General features: G+C 29.4%; 4 protein-coding genes across 4 annotated transcripts; 3 read left to right on the top strand and 1 right to left on the bottom strand.

Annotated features, from left to right (window-relative positions):
* The first annotated feature begins 1,443 nt into the window (after positions 1-1,443).
* LOC108752953 (CTP synthase) lies at positions 1,444-6,731 on the top strand. The gene is made up of 11 exons (XM_018494210.1): positions 1,444-1,738; positions 3,763-3,933; positions 4,026-4,111; positions 4,268-4,399; positions 4,660-4,824; positions 4,935-5,222; positions 5,303-5,391; positions 5,508-5,806; positions 5,892-5,999; positions 6,110-6,325; positions 6,491-6,731. Exons 1-11 carry the CDS (start codon positions 1,573-1,575, stop codon positions 6,577-6,579), a joined length of 1,809 nt encoding a protein of 602 aa, XP_018349712.1. The 5' UTR covers positions 1,444-1,572; the 3' UTR covers positions 6,580-6,731.
* Positions 6,732-8,257: 1,526 nt separating this feature from the next.
* On the top strand, positions 8,258-13,593 carry LOC108752952 (DNA replication licensing factor Mcm2). The gene is made up of 15 exons (XM_018494209.1): positions 8,258-8,446; positions 8,777-8,964; positions 9,159-9,322; positions 9,467-9,549; positions 9,628-9,810; positions 10,028-10,239; positions 10,336-10,528; positions 10,615-10,818; positions 10,940-11,171; positions 11,248-11,498; positions 11,749-11,913; positions 12,118-12,435; positions 12,576-12,758; positions 12,850-13,005; positions 13,292-13,593. Exons 1-15 carry the CDS (start codon positions 8,444-8,446, stop codon positions 13,418-13,420), a joined length of 2,664 nt encoding a protein of 887 aa, XP_018349711.1. The 5' UTR covers positions 8,258-8,443; the 3' UTR covers positions 13,421-13,593.
* Positions 13,594-14,134: 541 nt separating this feature from the next.
* On the bottom strand, positions 14,135-15,735 carry LOC108752813 (zinc finger CCHC domain-containing protein 10-like). Its single transcript, XM_018493912.1, has 3 exons — positions 15,509-15,735; positions 15,186-15,344; positions 14,135-14,581 (listed from the first exon to the last, which is right to left on the bottom strand). Exons 1-3 carry the CDS (start codon positions 15,541-15,543, stop codon positions 14,317-14,319), a joined length of 459 nt encoding a protein of 152 aa, XP_018349414.1. The 5' UTR covers positions 15,544-15,735; the 3' UTR covers positions 14,135-14,316.
* A 562-nt stretch (positions 15,736-16,297) lies between these two features.
* On the top strand, positions 16,298-18,650 carry LOC108752821. Its single transcript, XM_018493920.1, has 6 exons — positions 16,298-16,470; positions 17,023-17,170; positions 17,662-17,830; positions 18,025-18,146; positions 18,311-18,450; positions 18,542-18,650. The coding sequence occupies exons 1-6, from the start codon at positions 16,327-16,329 to the stop codon at positions 18,632-18,634; spliced, it is 816 nt and encodes a 271-aa protein (XP_018349422.1). The 5' UTR covers positions 16,298-16,326; the 3' UTR covers positions 18,635-18,650.
* Positions 18,651-23,519: the final 4,869 nt, after the last annotated feature.

The following is a 23,519-nucleotide window of genomic DNA, read 5'->3' as shown; positions in this document are numbered from 1 at the left end:
TCTCTTTACCCTACAGCCAATCAACAGCCTTGAAAAATTTATCTTACGATAAAAAACGGACGCATGTAATATTAGAATACAGCGGTAGCGACGACAGCATTTCTACTAGCAAAAAAGATAAATAGTAAGATCTTAAACATTACTATTTACCTTTTATTTGCTTATAAAATTTAAAATTAATCGTTTAAAACTAATAATGTTATTTTACAAATTTGATAACTTAAAAGTTATTTCTCAATAATGGTTATTCAATAACAGATAACGAAATAACGCCCATCACTATATTATAGCATTACGCATACTTATTTATAGAATATTTATATAATAAAAAATTAAAAATTTAATGATATAAAATTTCAACTGGATACATATTTCTGGAAACTAATGAGATCTGACTATCCGATCGGATAGTAAGAAAATGCCGGATAATACCGAATACCGGATACCGATGTATCCCTAATAGATATAAGTACAATATATAGATATATAAGTGATATTTCTTTTCGACTTGTGTCACCAATGCAAATAATTTTTCAGTAGGAATAAAATTTAATTATTTAAGATAGCTATTAAATAAATTTATTAGATTTTGCGTTTATTTTAAACGTGTAACAATTAAAAAAATAAAATGATATTTTTAAAATTGTATAGTTTGTATACGTCTCTGTGTACACATCCTAATATTTAGTGATAATATAGTCCAAACTTAAATATATATTTTTTTAAATATGTATATTCAAAAAATTATTTATATGGTCTATCATTAATATTTGAACATTTTACATAGTTCTACTATGTCTATATTTTAAAATATGTTATATAGATAGTTAATAATTATTTTAAACTACGCTTTTTTTAAATTGTTAAATTTATTCTAAAATTATTTTATGAAATTTTATGCGTTGCTAGATTAGATGAAAGAGAAAAACAAATGTATATAGTCTAAATAGATATCGCAATATCTTTGCAATTTTAATTTTAAAGTGAAAAATTCTTTAATTAAAATTTCTCTTTAAAAATTAAAAAAATGGTCAATTAAAAGGTCAAAGTTACATAAATATATGCTACATAATTATATGTTATATATATTTCATATATCTATATATACAATATATAATGTATGTATGTACATAATATGTACTATATATATAAAATTAACCATGTAAACTTGGAATACTTGGAAAATATTGCTATTTTGATTTCGAAGTAAAATTGATTTCTCGCGGATAGACCTCTTTTTAATATTATCTTTACTGTTCCACCAGGCATTACAAGTTCGTTCCTTGTAACATTTTAGCACTTTTCCATCTTTTTTTTTCGCGACGTCAATTATATATCTGTCTCATTTTAGGAGCGAAAGTACAGCACGGTACAACTACAAAGAACAGATCTAATATACACATTACATACGCAGAAGTATTCTGCATTCCGTGCGGTCCGCTTCGTTTAGTAACTGAACTTGACTTTAGTTCGCTCCGGACCGTAGAGACCAGTAGAGATTTTCGCGCGCGTTTGCGCGGACGAATCTTCTCTTTCTCGCATCGTGGACGAGTCTGGTCGAATTCGGTAGCTATGAAGTACATTTTAGTGACCGGCGGTGTGATCAGCGGTGTGGGCAAGGGTGTCATCGCCAGCTCGTTCGGCACCATCCTCAAGCATTGCAACATTCGCGTGACGTCCATCAAAATCGATCCCTACATCAACATAGACGCCGGGACGTTCTCGCCCTACGAGCATGGTGAGAGGCACGGCTTCAACGTCATGAATATTGGCGGGATTTTCATCGAATTCGATCTCATCGATTTCATTCATGTCCGTTCGATATGGAAAAATCGCAGCGGAATCTCAAGCGTTTCAACGACACTAGAAATAATTCGAAATTTCTCTTTTTTTATCATTGCGATTTCTCCATTCAAACGACAAGGATATATTATATTTATTGAAAATACTAAATGTTTTATTACATTTATTTAATATATTAATTTTTTCGAGGAATATCGAAAGACCACGAGGTTAAATTCGAATAAATTCACCGGCGTCGAATCCCGTTTATTCATCTTCAATCTTTTCGTCGTTGAGAGTAGAAAAAAAATTAATTTGGTATCCGAATGAGACTTGTCATATGATTATGTGATAAAGATCCTAAAAAATACTAGTAATGCGGCAGTTTTCTGTGGCGGTAAAATTTCCAGCCATGTGCTAGCGCATCGCCATTTTCTGTCAATATCGTTACATCTTACAATCTTATAATTATGGCTCCGCCGCAGAGAAGTGCAAATATGTGCGATGACTCGCCTTTGAACTTGATTCGTTTGCGACTTGCAAAAATATTTTTAGGGCGACTGAAGTCCATTTCTATCAATGTAGATTAATTTTAATCTCTGTTCAATTTGCTCTTCATTTTTTTTCAATTTTTGTACCTGTTTCTACTAACGCAGAGCAACTTTAATCTTGGTTTAACTTGCTTTTAATCTTTTTCTAAAATTAGATTTTTTTTTAAATTAGAATTTTTTTCTAAAAATGAGAAAGAAAAAAAATGTAAAGCAAAATTTAAGAAAATTAATCTACATTGGTAGAAACAGGCGTAAGTTAATTCTGATTAACCTAATCAGAGATTAATTAAACCGGTTTGTGTCATTAAAAAATTTTTTAAATTCGTTTAATTTGGTCTTTTTCTGTATATCAAAGAAAATTAATAGCTAATTTATATTAGTTAAATAATATTGCTTGATAAATTAATCAATAATATATATAAATAGAATCAATAAAATTAATCGGAGTTGATCAGTTAGCCTTTAGATTTTTCTGATCCAATAATTTAGCTAACGTCAAGTTAGCAAACCGTTATTGCACTTTTTAAATTTATAGCCTTTTTATTTTGCATTGTAAACAGAAAATAAAAAATTGAATTTTAATTTGTTTACGATTAATTAAATTTTAATTGTTGCGTTAATCTGTGCGAAAATCAGCCATTATTAATTTTTTCAAGTTATTTATATTAAATATTAATATTGAATATTTATATATTAAATTATTTATATTAAATAATTCTTTTATATAAGAAATTAGAAAAATCAAAGTATATTTCCCATAGTTAGATATCGCTAAATTAATAAGGACAAGATTATTATTAAATTTTTGCATAATAAAATAAAATAAGCTCATATTTAATCTTTGAACACAAGAAAAGTATGAAAAATGTAATTTAAAAAAGAAAAGAAAACAAGGAAGGGAAGTACAATTAAAAGTTTACATTAAAATTTGTAAGAAAACATTTTCATTACAAATTATAAGGTTTACGTTTAAAATCGTATTTTATTCATGATTATGTTATAATTAATTACAATATTTTTTATTGATTAAAACAAGATTTATGCTAACAATAAATTGTTTATTGTAGTTTTAACTGCACAAAACAAACAAAAAATTTAATATCATACGTATAATCAAAATAATCAATTTGGTAGAAAACTATTGTTAAAATTTAATTATCATGAATGCTTATATTCTTATAGTTATCTTTACCATCCAATGAGATAGTTATCTTTACCATTCAATGAGAGAGGTAAATATTTAATGTCAGTGAAACATAATACGTCCGTCCCATTGTTCAGTCAAATATACAGTCAGGTACAAGAATTCCTTGAAGGAAAACATTCTTATGTTACTGGTTTCCTATAGACGCATCTGCTTTTATTTCTGCACCTTTGCTGTCTTTCTATCTGTAAACGTGCATTCTAGGCTTCTCTTGATGTTAAACAGGTGAAGTTTATGTACTCGATGATGGCGGAGAGGTGGATCTGGATTTGGGTAATTACGAACGCTTCCTGGACATCACTCTTCATAGAGACAATAACATAACAACTGGAAAAATTTATCAATATGTTATTACGAAGGAGAGACGGGGAGATTACTTAGGAAAAACAGTACAAGGTTGCGAGTCTATTTATATAATATTATATTGCAGATGTCTGTCATACATTGAGTTATATAAGTTAATAAAAAAAGAATATCTTGTTTTTTAGTGGTGCCCCATATTACAGATGCTATTCAGGAATGGGTAGAGAGAGTCGCAAATCAATCTGTAACAGAAGATGGAACTAAACCAGAGGTATTGTTAATTTGTGAATTTTTATTATTATGTCCAGTTAGATAATTTCCCAAAATGTACAAATATAAATTTAAATAATAGATATTTTTTGAATAATATTTTATGTATAAATTTATAATATAATTATTTTAATTGTATATTAATAATCCTTTATAGGTTTGCATATTGGAATTGGGAGGCACAATAGGGGATATAGAGGGAATGCCATTTGTAGAAGCATTTAGGCAATTTCAATTTAGAGTGAAAAAAGAAAATTTCTGTGTAGCGCATGTATCTTTAGTGCCACAGGTAAATATTATGATCTTTACATACTTATGTAAGTTTTTTCTACAAATGCGCTCAATAATAAATGCACGAATAATTTTTGCAAAACTCTATGAATGATTTTTATGAGAATAATTTTTTCTGAACAATTATAGTAATATGAATATCCAGAACAAATAGTGAATCATAGCTATAATTTAAAAATTACTTTTAGTAAACATTTTGGAACCATTTTCACATTATTTTGATGTTATAATGACTTATGTTCTGCTTGGGTTTATTAGCCAAAATCAACGGGTGAACCTAAAACCAAACCGACGCAATCTAGCGTTAGGGAGCTAAGAGGATTAGGTTTGTCACCTGATTTTATAGTTTGTAGATCAGAACAGCCTATTGGTAATTCCGTTAAGGAGAAAATTTCGAATTTCTGCCATGTGGCGCCGGAGCAGGTAAACTGTAAAAAATATTTGATATTATAATGTATTGTTATGAAAACGTTAATGATAATATTAACGTACGTTTAATAATATTAATGTACGTTTATATCTTATTCAATCAGGTCATAACTATTCACGATTTAACATCCATATATCGAGTACCGCTTCTTATGGAATATCAAGGTGTTATAGAGTTCCTTAATGATCGATTGCAATTGAATATCGGAGTTCCACGTCCACGATACTTTATGCGAAAATGGCGAGATTTAGCTGAACGCGTTGATCATGTACGAAAAGACGTTAACATTGCTCTAGTGGGTAAATACACGAAACTTGAAGACTCCTATGCTTCTGTTACAAAAGCGTTGCAACATGCTGCCATTGGGGCTGGATATAAACTAAACTTGACAGTAAAGTGTTGCAATTATTATGATTATATACATGTATCACGTTTGATCATATATATTTAAGTGTTGGATTATCGTTACAGTTCATAGAAGCTGCTAATCTAGAACAAACTACACTATCTGAGAATCCAGTCCTATATCATGAAGCTTGGCAACAGCTCTGTAAAAGCAAGTAAGTATATTTCAGTAATATTTTTATGATCTACTTTGCAATATGTAAATATTATTCACATAATTCATGATCATACAAGATTATATTAAATTAAAATGTATTTTTGTTGTATCCAGTGGCGTAATTGTACCGGGTGGATTCGGAAAAAGAGGAATGAATGGAAAAATAAAAGCTTGCGAGTGGTGCAGATTGAACGACAAGCCTTTCCTCGGGATTTGTTTGGGCTTGCAAGCTGCGGTCATTGAATTTGCGCGAAATGTCTTACGTCTTGAAACAGCAAATTCTACAGAAATCGATCCAGAAACTAACAGTCCCGTAGTGATAGATATGCCGGAACATACTCATGGTATTATGGGCGGAACGATGAGATTGGGCAAAAGACAAACCCGATTTTGCAACGATGATTCTATCCTAAGTAAGTAATAGAATTCATTGAAACTGAGTTAAATTTCCTTTTCCACACCGATATATTTTTTCATTTATAATTCTCAATTCTTCAGAGAAATTGTACGATAATAAGGAAATTATTGAAGAAAGGCACAGACATAGGTATGAGATAAATCCGGATTTTGTCAATGACTTAGAAGCGGCTGGTTTAAAATTCGTAGGTGAGTTAGATTGTATCTCTTGATAAAATTACAATTTTTTCATTAAATATAACAATCTTGGGTGTACATAATTAAGATAATAGGATGAATATAATTCAACATTCTTACAGGTCGTGACGATGATGAAAGTATACGAATGGAAATTGCCGAATTAGAAGGACATAGTTATTATGTAGCTGTTCAATTTCATCCTGAATATTTGTCAAGGCCGTTAAAACCATCGCCACCATTCCTCGGTCTAATTTTAGCCAGTGTTGGCAAATTGAAGCAATACTTAGCACGAGGGTGTAAATTTTCGCCACGTCAGTTGAGCGATAATGAATCAGGTAATGAATCAAAAAATGAAGAAAAGTAAAAATTATTATATTAAATAATATATATAAATAAATATAATATCACATTTAATATAATTATATTATATATGATAGCAATATAACGAGTTAGGCAATTTTTATTTGTATGAAATTCTTATAACATATGACTTGTTGCAGATGATGATTACGTAGACGAAATGAGAAAGTTACACTTTAATGGTACGAGTAGAAGCGGTAGTAGCAGTACATCGGGTCTTAATGATTAGAACATAGCTTCATTTTTTAATTTTATTTCATTCCATAATTTTAGTTAAAATTGATTAAAGTTAGTTTGATTCATAGCTGTATTTTATCCGATGCTTCCTACTTATATAATTCGCGATTAAAAGATTAAACATAAAGGATATGAGCAGATTTTCAAAATTTGTTTTGTCAAAAATTTCATTTTTTTAGTTAGAGACGGCGTAGTATTTAGTGTTGAATAACTTATAAACTACTCTGACATGTTCAGGAAGCATTTTTTTTATCGTTAATTTATATGCTGAAAAAACATAGACATTTTGAAGTGCATTATGTTTTTTAATTAGAGACAAACGAAATACATTTGTTAAATTTGCAATTTTCAAAAAACGAGAAAGAAACTATGCACACAAGAAAATTACGCACTTTACAAAACATAACAGTACGTAAATTATAATGTGAAATATTAAACAAAATTGCTTAACATTTTTAATGCCTAAATGCTTCTACAATGGCATTCCCTCTATATCCCCTATTGTGCCTCCCAATTCCAATATGCAAACCTATAAAGGATTATTAATATACAATTAAAATAATTATATTATAAATTTATACATAAAATATTATTCAAAAAATATCTATTATTTAAATGTATATTTGTACATTTTGGGAAGTTATCTAACTGGACATAATAATAAAAATTCACAAATTAACAATACCTCTGGTTTAGTTTTTTGAAAATTGCAAATTTTGGACAAAACGCATTTTGAGCCTGCTCCTTATGTGTATATATTAATCGACTATTCGAGTAACAATATTTAAAAAAAGTGAAATTGTATGAAATCTTTGTAATGTATGTAAAATGTGAAATTCATTAAATATTAATAAGTTTATATTTTATAATAAATTACGTTTTAATAAAAAAATGTGTATGTACACATTGTAAGAACAAAAAATATTATATAAAATTATAACTAGTAAACCATTAAAACAGAACAAAAATGAATTTTCGTTTTTATAGAAATTAGAATATTTTGAATATTTATTGAAAAAATACGATGTGAAGTATATTACTTTTAATCTTTCTTTCTAAGGCCTTTTATATTTGAGAAATATGTGTGTGCGAATCTTCTCTCTCCGATTTCAAGGGGAAAAAAAGTACTGAAGTATTTTCGTAAATTTTTAAATCTATACTTTTCCGCAAAAAAATTTAAACTATGTTGGCACTTATTATAAGGTCTGTTCTTTATTTCCGCACCAGTTCAGAAAGTGTAGGAATAAAAAATAAACTTATGGAACAAGTCGGATTGGATAGCGAGCGGAATTATTTTGTTTTCTAGAGAACACAATAGGTGCATCCAGAAGCACGATTGCGATGAGCGCTTAGTGAGCTCTTGCATTTGATTGCCATATTCCATTAGATCTAAAAATATAGATTAATCATATAAAAAAGATTACTAAGCGCTCAGTGTCGTTCTGAATGCACTCAATAAAAAATCTAGGGAATAATTCTGATCGGGATCCATTTTGAATGCATAATCCCATAATACGTATCCTCATGAGATTAAATAAAATCTGATTCGTCAATATTGGACAAATTTTATTAGTTAGGATTTCAAATGACATGCTTACCTTTATTATCGACATTCTATGACATGATTCTTTATGAAGTGTTCCCGCCAAGTGTGGCCAATATCAATTTATCATAAATCCAGACAAGGATCTTCAAGAAGAAGTGTGATCAAAGCTAAGCGTGACTTGTGTGGTTTGATAGTTTAATTCCCGTGTCGCCAGTTTTATTACAAAAGAAGGAAAACATCATTATATTAAATATTCTGCAATAATATAGAAGCAGGATTTCTTTCACGACGATAGCATATAAATAGCAACATGGTAAACTTTCAAAAATTATTGTGTCTTATTACTGACGTATATTACACATATATGTATATACGCATGTCATAAAAGCGAATAAAATATGATATAATTATAAATGCAAATAAAAGAGAAGAGACGTTACGGCAATCATAAATATAGTATATATTACATATATAAAAATTTTGTAAACACATGCATAAGTAAATAAATATATACATATATTTGAATATATTTAGAATGATATATAGTTATATATTTTCATCATATATATGCGTTAAATAATATAATTTATTAAATTCGTAATATTTAAAAATTAAAATAATACTTAATTATATATATATTCAGAGTCAACCAAGTTCTCCTATTCCCAGTGTGTCACTCCATTCTGAGCGACACACTGATCCAATAAGTCAACAAACTTCTCCTGCACCTGATATAGATGAGCCATTTGAAGATGAATCTGATTTACTTGATGGAGACAATGTTGATAATGAGGAAGAAGGAGAAGAATTATTTGGAGATAATATGGAGGCGTAAGGATATTATATTTTTAAAATGTTTTAATATATCAAAATAGTCACTTACAATAAGAATAAATCAATATCTAACATCTATAAATAAGTTTTAAAAACTTTAATAAGAATAAATAATTTATCTGGTTGAATTATTTTATGAGAAAAAGAAAAATACTCGAAGATATTAATAAAATTATATATTTTTTTGACAGAGATTATCGACCTATGTCAGGGTTAGATAGATATGATCCTAATCTATTGGACGATGAAGAGTATTCAGAAATGTCTCAAGGCGAACGTTTAGCCGCGGAAACAGAAATGCGAAAAAGAGATCGTGCAGCTGGTATCATAAGGGATGATCGTGATCTTCTTTATGGTAATTTTGTTTCATCACTTACTGATATCTGAAGATAAAACAAATATACTAAATTAACTTTGTATTACATTGATCTCTAAAGTTTCAAAAGTGTACTTATAAAATTAAATATCTTTATATAAATATTTTCTTTTATACTTTTAGATGAAACTGATGAAGAAGATGTACAAGCACGTAAACGACGTATGGCCGAAAAGGCTGCTACTGGCATACTGGAAGATGCAGAAGTAAGATCCTTTCATGTAAAAAATGTTTATGTAAAAAAAGTCTATAATTTAAATAATGAGCTTTATTGATTATTTCAGATGATCGAATCCATTGAAAATTTAGAGGATACCAAAGGACATTCAGTAAAGGAATGGGTTATGATGTTAGGACCACGAACGGAAATTTCGAACCGCTTTAAAAGCTTTCTTCGCACTCATACAAATTCCAAGGGACAATACATGTATAAAGAACGTATTCGCCATATGTGTGAGAGCAATCAGGTATATCGAATTTCTTACATAATTCTAATGTAATTTAAGCTTTAATTTAAAAAATATTTTTATATATTTTTTATTTTTTTTATGATATTTGGGATTATAGAATATTTTATTTTATAACTTAATATAGCAATTTTTTATATTTATACAAATAAAATTATTTATTTCTAGTAAAATAAAATATTTTTATTTTATGGAGTTTTTACGTTTATTTTAATAGTCCAGTTTCATAGTGGAATTTCCTATTCTCGCCAGTAAGGAACATGTTTTAGCCTATTTTTTACCAGAAGCGCCATATCAAATGCTCGAGATATTTGATGAAGTGGCGAAGGAATTGGTGCTTACGATTTTTCCCAGTTACGAGAGAGTCACGTCGGAGATTCACGTGAGAATATCGGAATTACCGTTGATCGAAGAATTACGCACGTTCAGGTAAAAATATGTTATATACATCATCTAATTGATATTATTTACTCAATACAAATAGAATATGTATGAAATGATGTCGCTTTTACTTTGTTATAACAGAAAACTTCACTTGAATCAATTGGTTCGAACTCTTGGAGTGGTAACGGCAACTACGGGAGTCCTGCCGCAATTGTCGGTAGTGAAGTACGACTGTACAAAATGCAACTACATTCTTGGACCGTTCGTCCAATCTCAAAACACAGAAGTTAAACCAGGCTCTTGTCCCGAATGTCAGAGTGCCGGTCCATTCACAGTAAGTTAAAGAATTCTACGTTTGATTGCTACAGCAAATTTTAAAATTATCACATTTATTTATGTACAATGTATTGCGTGTATCAGATCAATATGGAGCAAACTATATATAGAAATTATCAAAAAATAACGATACAAGAATCCCCGGGTAGAATACCTGCTGGCAGAATACCGCGCAGCAAAGATTGCATTCTGCTATCCGATCTGTGTGATCGTTGCAAACCAGGGGACGAGATAGACGTCACAGCTATTTATACCAATAATTATGATGGTTCTTTGAACACTGAACAGGTGGGATTAAATTTTTGTTGCATATATTAACGTTTTTCTACATTACATTTATCTATTCCACAAGTTTGTCTCAGAAGAGTAACTTTTTACAAGATTATATCTATTGTATTTTATATTACAGGGCTTCCCAGTATTCTCCACAGTTCTATTAGCCAATCATTTATTTGTTAAAGATTCGAAAGAAATCGTAGATTCGCTAACAGAAGAAGACATTTCGAGTATACTCGCTTTAAGTAAAGATCAGCGCATCGCGGATCGTATAGTCGCGAGTATCGCGCCTTCGATTTATAGCCATGAAAACATAAAGAGAGCCTTAGCACTGGCGATATTTGGTGGCGAGCCGAAGAATCCTGGTATTTATTTCTTTTTTGAATCATCCTATCTTCTATACATTCTTCCTTCTTATTTGCATCATATTGCAAAATGCAGGCAACAAGCACAAAGTTCGCGGTGATATAAACGTCTTGCTATGCGGAGATCCTGGCACTGCTAAGTCACAATTTTTGAAATACGTGGAGAAAGTGGCACCGAGAGTTGTATTCACTACAGGTCAGGGTGCTTCGGCCGTTGGTTTGACTGCTTACGTTAGGAGATCACCTATCAACAGAGAATGGACCTTGGAAGCTGGGGCTTTGGTTCTCGCCGATCACGGAATATGTCTCATCGATGAGTTCGACAAAGTATAAATTTATATAATTTATGCGATTAATAACTCATTGATAACATAAATATCTATAAATATCGTACTTTTATATTATCAATAACGACTGTTATAAAGAAAAAAAAGGAGAGAGAAATTAATATTTATAGTTTTCATATTAATATATAGACTATTTATATATAATATCAAAATTATGTTTATATATGTACAATTTATATTACAAAAATGATTTGAATATAGTTATTAGAAACAGCACAAATTTTTTCTAGATGAATGATCAGGACAGAACGTCTATCCATGAAGCTATGGAGCAACAGAGTATTTCTATTTCGAAGGCCGGTATCGTTACATCTCTTCACGCCAGATGCGCAGTGATAGCGGCGTCTAATCCCATCGGTGGTCGATACGACCCCAGTATGACCTTTGCGGAAAATGTATGTACTTTTAGCATTTTTTAATTTACGATTACACAAAATTATAATTTGTAAATGAAATTGTAAAATGTAAAATATATGTGATATATCATGGAAATATAAAATTATAGATTTATATTATAAAATTAGAATCTTTCTTAAAGATTGTACAAACATGTGGGATTAAATGATAATTATATATGTTGTGTATTAAATTGTATATAGGTGGACTTATCGGAACCGATTCTCTCGCGATTTGATGTATTGTGTATAGTCAAGGATGAGGTTGATCCCATGCAAGATCGTCATCTGGCCAAATTTGTCGTAAATTCGCACATCAAGCATCATCCGACAGATAGTTCAGAGAGAACGGAGAGAACGCAAGCTGTAATATTGGATCCCGCCACGCAAAATCTGTGCATTCCCCAAGATCTTTTAAAAAAGTATATCGTTTACGCGAAGCAGAATGTACATCCGAAGCTAACCAGCATCGATCAAGACAAAGTGGCGAAATTGTACAGCCAGTTGAGACAGGAAAGTTTGGTGAGTCAATAAAACAGAGGAAAAAATATATCTATTTATATATAATCTTAGAAGATTAATAAAAAAATATTAAGTATTATTAAATATAAAAAAGATTTTGATGCATTGCAATATGATTGTTTTTGATTATTACATTTTAGGCGACTGGGAGTTTACCAATCACCGTCCGCCACATAGAAAGTATTATTCGTATGGCGGAAGCTAGTGCCAAGATGCATCTAAGGGATCACGTTCAGGAGAGTGATATGAATCTGGCCATCAGGATGGTTCTCGATAGTTTTGTCGATACGCAGAAATATTCCGTTATGAAATCTATGCGTCAGGTATCTCTTCATTTCTATTTATTCGTTTGCGCTTTCAATCTATGTTTATTTTTATTTTCTATCTTATCGCGTGCTCTTAATCTCGTTACAGACGTTCCAGAAATATCTATCGTATAAGAAAGATCACAGCGAACTTTTGTATTACATACTGCGACAAATCACTTTAGACACATTGGCATTTCAGAAAGCTTTGCACGGCGGACGTATCACGACCGTCGAGATCTCTGAGAAGGATCTGTTGGATCGGGTAATGCAAATTATATTATTATATTAAATTGATATGTTCGCAAAAATGAAAAAGGAAGAGGGGGAAAGAATTTAACAAATATAATTACACCTAATTAGAAAATTATATCAAAATGGTTTGGGCTAAAAAACTTTATCTTGTCCTAATTAGTTTAAAAAAATAGTTTACATCAGAATATTATCTTACATTATTTATAAAGATTTACATGACAACTTTCATTCATTTTTTACGTGCCTGTGTGGGAAGTTAAGCGCATTTTATACTAATATCAGTTTTTTGATTGCAGGCGAAACAAATTGACATACATAACTTACATCCGTTCTACGAGAGTGACATATTCAAGACAAATAATTTTATTTACGAGCGAAGAAGGAAAGTAATAATACAGACTCTGCCTGAAGATATTGAAGATTAATCCGGAAAAAAGCGGCGTTGTATTTTTGTACATGTATTTAAATTATACGTAACAAAATAGCGATTTTTTTTCTATCCCACACATAAAATTTTTATATCGATACATTAATGTTGAAATGTCTGACAGAGCGCTCAACATTTTTAATACCATTATTAAATATTATATAAATTTAATTATTGTGATTTGTCATTAAATATATTATGTTTCTAACAAATCAAATAGTTTTTTCTATCATATATCTATGTGCGTACAACAGTACAAAACTAATACATTCTATTTAAATATCAATTCTATACAACAACTAGCAATTGATTTCACATTTATATTTAATATAAAACATTTTAAAGCCCTTATGAAAGAAATGACAGTTGTTATTAACACAATACGAATTCTCGCAATCAAAGAAATGTTCTTATATAATAAGATATAGGCTGTATTCTGTGTCACACATGATATATATGATGCATTATTCTTGTTCAATCATTTGGTGAACAAAATTAAATGATCATACGTATATGTACTATATATCATAGAAAAACTAAATAGTAGAAATATAACAAATTATACATGTCATAGAAAAGCTAAATAGCAGAAATATAATAAATCATGAACGTGATTAGATTACAAAATTAAAGAAAAAAAAAGATTAATTTACTATTGAAATTTTTGTTTTAAGCAAACATCTTCTATGTTAAAATAAAAATATTTGTCACTGTAGAAAAGGCATAAAGAGAATTTCATCGCAAAATTCAACTTGCTCTTTCCTCTATCGAGTTATTTTGCTTAAAGGCAAAATGGCATTGTATTCAGATAGAACAATGATATTTTGTCAAAAGCCAGAGACAATCTAAAAGAAATTTCTTCTCGACTTCTCACTTCACGCAATAGTATCTGTGTTATTTCTTTTTGTAGGAATCGTGACTGCTGTTGCTACTACTAGTAGTACTGCTATTACTGCTACTAGATACACTATCGCTAGAATCCGATTCGCTATCCGAGGAACTACTGCTACTACTACTACTACTACTACTACTACTGGAACTTATGCTGCTATCGCTGCTGGAGGTGCTACAACTGCTGCTCCAGCTTGAATGGCTGGAATCCTCTTTCCTCATTTTCTTGCTGTTGTGATGATGCTTTGCTTCTTTTTCTTGCTCTTGACTAAAGCATGGTATAATAATGCATTAAGATCCTCCTCAACTTAAAGGTTTTCAGTAAAATACAGATAACACAGTAAATAATTTCATCCTTATTTAACATTAATAACAAGGATATAATAATTTATTAAACTTTTTGCAAGGTTTTTTTCTTTCTTTTTTTCTTTAAGTTGAAGAAAAAAAGAAAAAAGATAAGTGATGCAAAAAGTTTAATTAAAAAGAATAGGTCTAATGTAATACATACACAGAATTGTTGTATCTTCGTTACTTATTAATATTATACAAGGATGACACAATTCACTACAAATCCACTAACAAGGTGATATCCCTCTGTGTCAATTATATCTTTGCTGGAAAACGTTCTTTAGCATAATTATAGATATGTTATCTCATATCAAGATCAAAATTAAAAAAAAATATGTGATATATTCTCTCGGTTTATATATCCATCCTTTTGAAGAAACATTGTTTAAAATAAATCTAGTTTACTAAATATCCTTGATAAGTTAAGATATATTTCCTTGTTCTAAAGTCTAAAGGAAATTTATTAGGTATTGATTCAATAAGAAATGTCGTGTATATATAATGGAAGAACTTAAACGACATACTCATCACCATTCTCTTGCTTTTGTATAGCTTTCTTCAGCTGCGAAGTGCGAGAAGATCTATGTAGGTATTTCCTCTTGCCTTTGCATTCGTAACTCCAGTGTCCCATCTCCAGACACTTTTGGCATCGCACTCCCTGGGGATATGCAGATCGCGGATCGCTGCAAATACAGATAGAAATTAGACGAATTGCTACAACGATATCATTTGTTCCCGCCTTGTCTTGGCGTGTTGGACTCGCCGTCGTTGATTCATAAATATTTCAAGGTTACGTGAAATCTTTGGTCTCAAGCAAATATAAACTTATTTCGAAATATAAACTTACGGTTTCTTCAACAGCTTCGTCCCGTTCCAGTTCATGAGGTTGGTTTTCGTCTTGTGCGTATAACCTTCAATAATCGTATAATGTTCGAATGAAAGATCTCGGAACGATCACGTTTTATCACATTTGCACTCGCGTGTTTTGAAGTTTGTTTACGTGCCGAGAAGCTTATATACGGTTTTCAATGCGCATCGAAACTCGAGAGACACAATGGTTTCTCATTCGTCGATTCGACTCGACAATTGAGAACAGTTGAGAGTCGATTGTGAATCATGTGAAAATTACAAAAGTGAGCAAATTTACTAGGTGTTAACCAATGAAGTTATAAATATTCTAGTGAATTTTTTTAATCACTTTTATAATTTTTATCTCATTTCAAAATACAATCGATTTTCTGATTTAACTGCCCACATTGCAGGTTCGTTGATGGAAAAGGACTTAAAATTCTTCAAGTAAGAATTTAGACATTTTTAATTACTTGCAATATTCTTTATTAAAATGTTTAAATTAATCAGTTTATCGTTTACACAATTTATTAATACAAAACTGATTTAACTTAATTCAAAGTTTATACGTATAAATATTACTGCTATAATAATAATAATAAAAATATATTACAAAATAATAATAAAATATGAATTTCTTTGTAGTTATTAATAATTTTAAATAAAAAAAAAGTATCTAAGCGAGATCCAAACTCTTGCTTGAAAAACTTTATGAACAAAGAATGACTTTAATGATATATGCAGCTATAATTTCATTTTACTTTGATATAGCAAACGACAAGGATGATCGATTCCAAGAACGATTCTTCGAGCAGTATGAAAAATCTTGCTCCTGATCCTTTTCTAATCGCATACGGAAATAAATATGTAGAATTGAAAATCACGAAGGACACAATAAGTATGTATCGAGATAGCTTTCTGGAGAAGAAAAAGATACTGGAGGAAGAAAAACGAGAGCTGGTAATAAACCAATTAATAAAATTCTGCCTGAATAACTTTAAATTTTTTTTTAATATTTGCAGAAATTATTTGTATTAATTTATAAAAGATATTAGTTGGATAAATTTAAATATGTGTGTGTAAAGCTTTGAATATAAATTAAATATGAACTAAATATAAATTTGAATTATATAATTAAAATTATTATTGTAGTTATTTAATTAAATAATTGATTTTTATCAAATTAAGATGATCAATTAATAATCGATCATTTATGATGCACAATCTTTTTTAAGAATCATTTTCTGAAAGGCTATTTTTTAAAATAGGCAAAATCTTTCGATTCATATAATGTTTATTTTATTTGCGTAAAATAGAAAATATGATTTTATATTTTTGGCAATAAACCGACACAAAAAAACAGTTCATAAATAGGCCACATACAGCCTGGGGAGCCGTAAGTTGCGTATCATTAATTTAATTATTGGAATATGTATAATTTAAATCGCTAAATCGTAATTCATCTCTTAATTACATTAAATGCGCGAGATATTTTTTTGTTTTTTAATTCAGGAGAAATTAAATTATCAAGTGTGGTCGCTGGAAGACTCATTATGCGAACAGATATGGCGATTCTCACATGAACATGATTTTGCTGTTATCTTTCAATATCATCCTTTTCTTACAAATTGTGCAAAGCCAAGGAGTAACTGTAAAGATGGTGGGATTATATAAAGATTAAAAATTTTGGCAATTTTAACCGCATTTTGATTAACTTCGACAATTAATTCAACTAATAGAATTATCTAACATAAATTTTTATATAATTTCTGGATCCGGTTTTTTTCCACATATTAAAAAATAAAAAAATAAGTAATTCTATGCATATTAATAAAATATACAACAATATAATATAATTATTTGATAAGCCAATCACCTATTAAGTTAATCGAGAATTAAATTAATTGGCAAAATTATCTATTTAAAATACAATATTCAACTATACGATTCATTGTCCCGAATTTAATCTTTTTTTCATATATTAAACAAAAAAAAAGATGATAATTTTATCCATTTTAACGAAACAGTATTATTTGCTGAATTAATTTTACCGATTAAGTTAATCACTTATTAGTACGGTCGAAGTTACTCTTAAAGGGTTCAGATTCTTTCACTCGCACGCGCGCGTTAAACCGAAGATAATTCTGTTAGATACGAAAAAGAGCTCCGAGCTGATTGATCTCATAAATGAAATCGATGCTATCAAAGCAGAAATGATTGATCTTAATCAAGGAAAGAATATTAAACGAGAAGTGGAGAGCGCTTTAACAAAATTACGAAAGTTGCAATTAATCTCGGACGATGTCACGGAATTATTGAAGTATGTACAATTGACACTTTCACTAATGTAATTAATTTTAATCTCGGCTTAATTTACTCTTTTTTTAATTCTGAGAATTAGAAACATAAACATTAAAAGATAAACTGAGATTAAAGTTAATCTTACATTGGTAGAACTGAGCCTAAAACAATTATAACGATAACTATATAAAAAAATTTATCACTTAATTCTAGATTGATATGTTCTTCGCAATCTTCGTACAAACTTGAAACGATATCGATGCCGATATATGATGAAATAATTTCTAATAATGGAAATAAAGTCAAACGACGCAAGAATGGTTCAGATTGCGCAAGTACGTTCCAATATATTGTAATTCTAATTAAATCGATTTAATCAATTAATGTAATCAATCAGTGCAATAATTTCTTTAGCATATCATTGTTGTCAGAATGATATGCTACTCTTCCATTGATTATTGCATTTTTGCATTTTTGATTTTCATATTTGTTTTTTCAGAACAAATGAAAAACGACAGATCGAATTTTATGCCTAAGAAGAAATTAGTATTTACGATTCCTAAGAATTATCCCGAATTGTCGCTTGAGAGAAGTATCATATTTACTGCGAACACAATAATCACGAACACATCTATAGAAGTAAGTAATAATTTCAAAATTATTTCTTTTCTCTATTGACTACTTTATGTTTGTATTGCAACAATGAGATATGCATTAATGGCGATTACAGTCTATAAGCAACAAGAAATCCAAAAATTTTACTCTCAAGAAACGCAGCGAGATTTCTATCAAGTTTCAACAATATCACAAGCATAAGTATTAATTATAACTGATTTCGACAAGCATATTCGCACAAATTCAATGATTAAAGATAATTAAGGGATATTTTGATTTTCAATATAAATATTAAAAATTTAATTTTAAAAATCATAATAAAAATTTGTTTTAATTATTATATTAACTGTTACATTGTAATAAAAAAATTAAATATAAACTTAAAATTATACGCAAAGTTTTATGTCGGAGAAAGATCGCGCAGAAACGGAGAAACAAGAGAGATTTTCGGGAAAATATTTTATAATATATTTGCATGTTTAGAAATATTTATACAGCGTCTGACGTAAAGTCACGTAATATACATTGAGTTACATTTAATATTACATTCTTGGAATTATACACAATTAACACAATATCGTATATTACGCAATAAACTATTCAACAAGCGTTTATTTACTTGGAATAGTATACTGGGCATTTGCAATCGTCACGATAAATTTATCGCTTGCAAACCATGAGGATTATGTGTTTATCAATTTGTTTTGCTTCTTTATTTTTTTTTTAACTGTTTATAACAGTTAGATCGTATTGTATCAACGATCTTGACAACTTATATGTGAATGACTCGATGAATTTTCTACATGAGAAGACTTTCATTACAATATCTAGAAACTAATTTGTTAAACGGTCGCCACGTCATGTCATTTCGATAACACCGTAAAAAACATTAACATTAATCAATCTAATTAAATTTTTTTTAAATTGCAGCCTTTATTTATCGAACATGCTAATGTTCGTACTTTTTCTATTATTATAAATTTTTCGGACACTTTCCTTGTTAAAATTAAAATGCAAATTTTAAGTTTAAAATTTTAATTCAATTTGTCTTTATTTTAATTTGTATATTTTAATTTACATGTATCTATAAATTAAAATATATATGTACACGTATGTAAGTATCGATATCGTGATTTGACATTTTCATTTAACTCCTTCGTGTAACATTTTGCAACAATAAATAAATAAGTTTAATAATCGAAATGCATAAAATGGAAAAATACAAAAGCACTGATATATATCCTTATAATTGTAGATAACATGTACATAGTAACGTGTAAAATACATTAAAAGCTAAATAAATATACAAAACTATATTACTTATTATTATAAAATTCCAACATTTACATTGTAAAATAATGCGCACGCTGCGCACTATTTCTAACATTACATAACGTCGAGTAAATTACGTCATACTTTTAAAAAAGAAAATCTTTTGTGTTTAATATCGATGAACCGCTTACGTCTTCGATAATAGTCGACGCATTTCACTATTAATAGTTCGCATAAGTGGGAGCTCATGGCGACCGTTATATCGCAACCTTTATCCTCTATAATACAATGAAAGAAGTTTTCACTTTCAGACTTAAAATATCTGACATACTCATTAATTAGAAAGAACCTCCGCAACGCTTGCCCGACGTGCTCTTTTAAATTGTATTAATTAAGTTTTACAACGTCTCCTTCATAACGTGCTCGTATCATCATAATGGATTATAAATAGTCTTTGCGAGAGAACGAATCTTTAATATCGTTCATCACTAATCACTTTTAATTCGCAAACCCGATCACGTCAAAACGCCCTCGTATATACAGTCTAATGAAGAGAACTTGCAAATTATTGTATTTTACATACAATCTTTCAGCGATAAAGATTCTTACTTAAAACAGGAAGCCAAGAGACGAATCTCATCGCGATCCTTGCGAGGTGCATACTTCATTCTTTCAAAAAACACAGATACACATACTGACTGATAGCATACAAACAGGTAGATATACTCATACACAGAAACGAAATTTGTAACGCATTGAATCTTAGCGCGAAGAAATACTTCTATTAACTTCATTAAAATAACAATTAATAGATTATGAAATATCTAATAAAAATTGGTAAATCACAAATTACACAATAACAACATCTAATATCAAATTTCGTCGCGTTAAAGATCGAAGAAAAAAATTAGAATAATGATATCTAAAATATTATAAATTTATTATCGAGCGGCTTTCGATAGACATCGAAGAAAATTCTCTAATTCACAGTTAGAAATTGTTATACGTGGAAAACAGGAGCTTAAAATTTATGATATATATGTAGAGCGAAAGAAAAAAAGAATAAGAACTATTAATTGATATATAGAGACAATTGCAGCACTTGAATAAAAATTATCGCACAGCCATAGTAGTTGCAATTTTTTTACAAGATATATCTACTTGCGGACAATAGAGATTACGGCAGACGCCTCTTTTTCGCGGAATTAATATCTTCAACTATGATACATGAAGATTTTCATAATACTCAATGTTAATTGATTATTAGAACGCGTCAATAATTGATATGTCGGCGGCCACCAAATAATCTAACATTTGTAACAAACACAAACAATGCTGAATGCATACTTGCAAACCAAGCTATATTTTCGCAAATCATCTTCGGCGAATATCGCACATTAACAGAGATCATGATATGATTGATTTCACAATTGAACACATATTAAAACGTAATTATTATAATTCAGTTTTCGATAGTTATTATGAAGCATGCGATAATCCCGATTACGCTCGCATATTTAATACTAAATGAAACTATCTCCTACCGAAAAAAAGCGCTAATTTCTACAGTTAAATTAATTTAATTAATTACATGATTGCGTATAGTGTTAAATATGCGATAACAGTAAAGACTCGACACTTAAGTAAGCCATAAGATGTAGAAAATGTAAAGAGATGTAATAAGAATAAATTAGCTAATTACAAATACGCAAATTATGACGCTTTAATATAGTGCATGTTTTTACAGCTATGCTATTTGATATATATATATATATAGAAACACAATTCAGTAGCGTTAGAAATGTGCGAACTATACGAATCGAATCAGATAAGATCTGTATAATTCGAATTCGAACTATTCAAAAATGTTGAATCTAAAAGATTTGAATACAAATTACATATTTAACAATCTTATAAAATTCCATTAGTAAGTAAACAGATAAAAATTTTTTTACTATCTATGTAAAATTCAATCTAACAATAATTGTTGTTAGTTAAAAGTTATGTTTCAGTGATTTGATTTAATTTAATTCGATTCGATTCGGCGTTAAAAAACTTTGATTCGCACATCTCTTATAACACATGCACAAGTGAAAAGATTGTTCAGAATGAAGAACTCAGATAAGCCATAGATCTTAGAATTCAAAATTCATAAGATCCCATAGGCACATTGTTAAATGCGAGCCTATTTATATAATATACGTACGATATAATACTTATTTTTAATTAATAACGGACGTACAAATATTTATAGATGTATAATACACGTAATTTTATAATTACATTGGCACTATTTTTTTGTGTAAAGACAAAAGCAAAATAACAACAATGTGCGAGTGTGTGTGAGACAGAGAAAGAGAGAGAGAGAGAGAGAGAGAGAGAGAGAGAAGGAAGAAAGAAAAAGAAGAAAAGAGAATGAGATGAAATGTAGCCGCAACATCGGTCGCTTTATGGAGCTTAGTAGAATATAATCTCAAGAAAATGCTCAATGTCTTGTTCATTCTTTTTTTAATGTTTACACTTGGCAGCACAATCTCTTTAATCTAATAAAAGCACATCCTGAAACAGTACAGAGACTTCGTTGCTTTAATTGTCGTACAAAATAAATCGAATAGAATAAAATCCATGTTATTTTCGTTTTTTTTTTTGGTACAATTACGGGATATTTTTTCACCGTTATCATTTTCTTGTCTAATATCACTTTGTTTCAAAAATTTCTTTGATAATCTACAAACCGTAATATGCATTTTACGCTCGGATGCGCTCCCTTTTTTCCAGCTCTTTTATATCTATATTTACCTAATTTAAACACAGAAAGATGCGAATTACCATGAGAAATCTCGCGCTACTTTACATAGGAATAATTGCACATAGAATTCATCTTACAATTACTCCGTGAATCTCGACGAAACGCATAATCGTTGTTCGTTACTGTAAATTATATAATAAGAGTAAATCTTAAATTCTGGTATTCGCGATGTCGTACTTCACCGTTACTTCATAAGCGTAAATCAACGCTTTTTGTTCTTTTTTCTTTCTGTACATAAATCCTTACCTTCACAGTCTCCATTATCGATGCGAACAGTTGAATCAGATAAATAGAGCTATAAAGTTTTACGTATCAGAGTGATTTCCCACAGGTCTTACATCTACAATTCATTTTGTATCTTACAAGGTAACACGCATTGACGAAAGGCAAACGAAAAACAATACCGCGTATCAATAAATACGATATCGGAGAATGAGAAGATGTGTGTGAAAATTTACGTATATGTTTCGTTTCACATACTTATAGTCACAATTTTCCGATTTAAATACTTTAGTAAAATATCTTTTTTACGCTTATATACGAAGTTTCAACCTTTACATAGTAAACAATGTCATGTAAATGATGCCGATTCTTAATGTTTCTTTGTAAATTAAAGATCTTATTTTTTTATATTTGAAGAATATATATTTGTAGAATATTTATTATATTATATTCCTTTTTATAACAATACGCGTTCTTACTCAACTTTGTTGCGTAAAAATATTAAAATATTTCTAAACTGTTCAATAAACATGAATATAAAAGTAAATCGTTATTTGATTTACTAAGTTTTAAAAAATAATTGCAATATACGCATTTATAATATCTCGTATGTCAGTTACTTAATTAAAATTTTTTTGTGTATAAAATAAAAGAGTTAATTTGCAATCAAAGGCAATGTTAAAATACAAAAGTATTTTAAGTATTAAACCAATTATTAACGATAAAAATGCAACAATATGCATTATATATTTAATAAATCTAAATAATAATTAATATTATTAATAACGAA

The sequence above is a fragment of the Trachymyrmex septentrionalis genome, unplaced genomic scaffold, assembly GCF_001594115.1.
Source record: "Trachymyrmex septentrionalis isolate Tsep2-gDNA-1 unplaced genomic scaffold, Tsep1.0 scaffold62, whole genome shotgun sequence".
Lineage (NCBI taxonomy): Eukaryota > Metazoa > Arthropoda > Insecta > Hymenoptera > Formicidae > Trachymyrmex > Trachymyrmex septentrionalis.
This window is presented reverse-complemented; position numbering and strand designations above follow the sequence as displayed.